The sequence below is a fragment of the Neomonachus schauinslandi genome, chromosome 9, assembly GCF_002201575.2.
Source record: "Neomonachus schauinslandi chromosome 9, ASM220157v2, whole genome shotgun sequence".
NCBI lineage: Eukaryota > Metazoa > Chordata > Mammalia > Carnivora > Phocidae > Neomonachus > Neomonachus schauinslandi.
In genome coordinates, this window is record NC_058411.1 from 135,871,887 (window position 1) to 135,876,115 (window position 4,229).

The window sequence follows — 4,229 nt, forward strand, 5'->3', positions numbered from 1 at the left end:
ACATCCCTTTTGGTGTACCCAGGTTATTACTGGGATTCAGCTTTCTGGGTCCTTTAATTTGTTGCATTTGCACTCTACCCTAAATGTGATTAATTGCAAAAAATAATCTCTTCAAGAAAACTTCATAACAAAATACCAGATTCCCTATTAACAATAAGAGGATCAAGTTTAATAGGCCAAAACAGAAGACAAGAAGTCTGTCAGAACGTAGATAGATGGCACAGGACAGCTCTGACCTCAGGGCCCCTGTGCCGGGCAAAGAGTCACTGGCAAAACCCCAAGGTGGAAGAGCTGTAAGTAACCAATCAGATGGGAAATGGAGAATGTCTCCTCATTTAGTCATCCTCTGAACTCTCTGCAGACCTTTCATCTGTAGCCACTTTCCAATTTGTGCGTCTGTTCGTCCTCTCCTGTATTTCATTGTTAACTACAGGGATATGGACTTTTTTTATGTCTTTTTCCTTTTGGTTTTCTTAGTGTCTCTTTCCTCACCTTCCTCAGAATTGCTGGATGCGGAATCATCTGACTGGGAAGTGTCACTTTCTGCATCCGAGAATAAAGCAGATTTTTTGAGAGACTTTTTCCCGGATTTTTTCTTGCGCTTATGTGACTGTTTCCTTTTCCTGGTACTAGAAGCCCCAGTTTCTTCCGAGAACTCGCTTGAGGAATCTGCTGTTATATCTGTGGCTTCTTTTTTGCTTTTCTTCTGTTTTTTGTGTGACTTTTTTTTCTGCTTTTTTTTGTGAGATTTCTTTGACTTCTTGTGTTTGTGAGACTCATGGGTAGATGATTTTACTTGGGGAGATGTTTTTTTCCCATTGGTAATATCTTGCTGATCACTACTGTCTGTTTCAAATTCTTCAGGGTATAATTCTTTATAACCACTGTGACCCCATCTGTCTGGCATATTAGTTTCATAATCATATAACTTCTTATTCCACGATTTAGCCTTAAGAAAATCATCTTCAGTGCCCCAGAAATTTCATTCTTTGGCCTCCAATAGTCTCTTTGACTTTCTTCATCAAAACCATCACTACACATCCGGCTTGAACTACTGGGTAACATTTTCCTTTTGGTCCCCCGGTAAGCATCTTCCATCTGTTTCTCCAGTTCTCTTATTTTCCACATATCTGATTCCTCCTGAATCTTATTGGGAGCATCTGTGTGTCGGATGACATTCCTCAGGAGGACTTTCCCCGGTGGAACACGGGACATTCTTCAATCCCTCGATCTGTGCCCCGCAGCCTCGTGTGGCGGGGATTTGGGGGGGAGGAATCGGTCTGGAAGACAAGCTGAGCTCTACAATTTTATTAGGGTGGACTTAGGTGTGTGTCTTTACTCATGAACTCTACCAGGAACTTGTGTCATTTTAATTTGATCATATATCCACCAGCCACCCACCTCAGGGAAATTTTAGTTTCTTATTGGCCAGTGATTGTCTCTCCTCCATTTTTTATCTCCTCCCCAAATCCCTTTATTTGCATTTTTGGTCTCCAAGATTTGCTTTCAAATTCTCTCATCTGTTCTCTTATATTTTCCATTTCTATCATTTGAAATGTTTCTTCTACCAAGTAGTTTAAGCTATGGATTCAGGTCTCAGCAATGACTACCTGACTGTCCTCCCAATTAATCTACTTACTGATTTCTGAATATTATACCAGAACCTTTTTTATCATTTCTTTTATTCAAGAAAATCAAACTTAACTGCCAATTTTCTGTCTCCATTAAAAAGTTCATTTCCACCAAACTGACATCAAAATACTCCTATAATCTTCACTCAAAAATAAATGTAAAATGGTGAGCGCTGTGAATTGTGTAAGACTGATGAATCACAGACCTATACCCCTGAAACAAATAATACATTATATGTTAATAAAAAGATGTATTAAAAGAAGAAGCAACCAGAACATATAAAAAATTTTTTTTAAATGTAAAATGAATGAATGAATTCATGGCATACTTGCTATGGTCTAGGAAATCCGTAGGCAGGCACAAAAGCTAACTTAATTATTATGCTCACAGAGCTTATAGTCTAGTGGTGTAGACAGACATCATACAAAACCATGAATAAATATATAAAAACAAACTTTAAGGCATGCCATAAAAGAAAATAAAAGAGTACCACAAGAGAAAATAGCAAGTCGGGGTGGAGATAAATGGTATGGTGGGAAAGCTTCTCTGAGAAGCGAAATATAAGCTGAGAATGAAGGACAAGTTGATCAGTACAAGATCAGTGGACATTGTTCCAGACAGAAGAAAACATTTATAAAGACAATAGTCTATTCAGGGCATTGGAAAAAGGTCAGCACAGTGGAAGCAAGCTTGACTTTGGAGGTCTTATCAGAATGCAGTCTTCATTGTAAGAGCAATGGAAAGCCATTGTCATGTATTAAGAAGAAAGTAAAATGATACAACACTCATGTAAAAAGGATGATTCTGGATGCTGTTTGAAGAATAGATTGGGAGTGGTTGGGTCATGGGTGTTTGTAAGGAAACAGAAGATGTCATTTAAACCAGGGGTTAGCAAACTTCTATAAAGGACCAGGTAATAACTATTTTAAGTTTTGCAGTCTATATGGCCTCTGTTGTAACTAACCTACTATTGTAGCATGTAAACACTGATAGACAATACATAAATTAATGCATGTTGCTGTATTAAAAAATTTTATTCATAAGTACAGGTAGTGGTCTGGATTTGGCCTGTGAGCTATTGTTTGCTGACCCCCTACCCTAAACATTTAGAAATTCCTCTTTCACTCATACCAAAAGAGCATCAGGGAGATACTAATCTCCAAGTTCTGTAATGTATCCCATAGACTGATATTAACAACTGGCATATGCTAGGTGCTCAGTAAATATTTGTTGACAGAATAAACAATGTAGAGAAACATAATATTTAAACTTATCTAATGAGGAAAAAAAATTGTTAATTCATACTCTTGGCTTGGTATCACTAAGCCAGTTTCCTGCTTATAACATAGCTTATTGCAGAGTGACTAAGAGTAAGCAGTTAATTTGATGGGGAAGATATTTCAAGTTTGCCTTGACTTGTATTCCTCTCTAATAACCTATTTTTTTCTTATTAATGGAGAGAGCCTACATATAATAGACTTCATCCCTATTTGTTTTGAAATATTTTAGTCTCCTTTTGATATTTGTATATAGTTAAATAGGCTCAAGTTCCTTTATCATCTATTTGATATGTAAGATTTATGTAATTGTGATATTAATCATATGATATTTGGTTGTTGGATACTGGAAGTCACATGGATCTAAGCAATATCCCCAACACTGAAATATTGTTAAAGCATGAAAAAAAATAGATGCATTTTTTTTATTACTAACGACTAGGAGGTATGTGTGTCTAAATGCCAAGACCCCATAAACAGAATAAATTAATAGATAGAAACTTGAGCTTGAAATACTCTGAATTGGGGATGATTTGGGCATTAACAGGTCTATTACCTCCTTTTCCTGAAGAAAGTCATCCTTGTGCTTATTACAGGATGCTAGCTGTGATGTGATGGGTGTTTGGAAAAAGTACTGCAATGTTTAGAAAAGCTTAGCCTATGTAAACCTTTCTCAAAACTTAGTCTTTTTAGCTCAGTTTAAGATGTCATATAGGAGGCACCACAAGGTCAATAAAAACTCCTAGGAATCTGCCAGCCACACTGTTCTTTGTCCTCACTATATTCCCTGAGAGTAGTCACCTTCTCTACAATATATACATTACATTTTACATATATGTATTTATACTTATTGCAAATATTTTCTCAGTTTGTCATTTACATTTTAATTGTTTATGAAGGTTTCATTATACATAAAATTTTAAATTATGTTCAATGATAACCCGTATTTATTTAGTTTTATTAAGTGTTTCAGATTATACTAAATTATTGACACATGCTATTTTATTTAATCTGTAAATCACATCTAAAGTACATGCAATATTCTTTTTTTTTTCCCCAAATGATGAAACTGAGGCACAGAGAGGTTCAGCGTCTTGTCCAAAGTCACACATCAACCAGTAAGTGACAGAGATGGTCTCTAAAAGCCAGATCATTTGGCTCCAGAGCCCACTTTCTTATATTATTTTCTGCATTTTCTTTGAGGTTTTGCATCAAAAGCCTTGACCCACTTTAATATTAGATAATTTCCCTTTCCTAACACTTCTCTCTTTGATTAACTTTCCAGTTCTTCGCCTTCTTTGTTTCCTCCTTCCCCTCCCC

At 36.2% G+C, this 4,229-nt stretch overlaps 1 protein-coding gene across 1 annotated transcript; it reads right to left on the reverse strand.

Moving 5' to 3' along the window:
* Positions 1-335: 335 nt before the first annotated feature.
* LOC110572281 (uncharacterized protein NKAPD1-like) lies at positions 336-1,215 on the reverse strand. Its single transcript, XM_044918228.1, is given in 3 exon segments — positions 336-451; positions 454-969; positions 972-1,215. Coding segments are annotated over 3 exon segments (876 nt in total).
* Between the last annotated feature and the right edge of the window lie 3,014 nt (positions 1,216-4,229).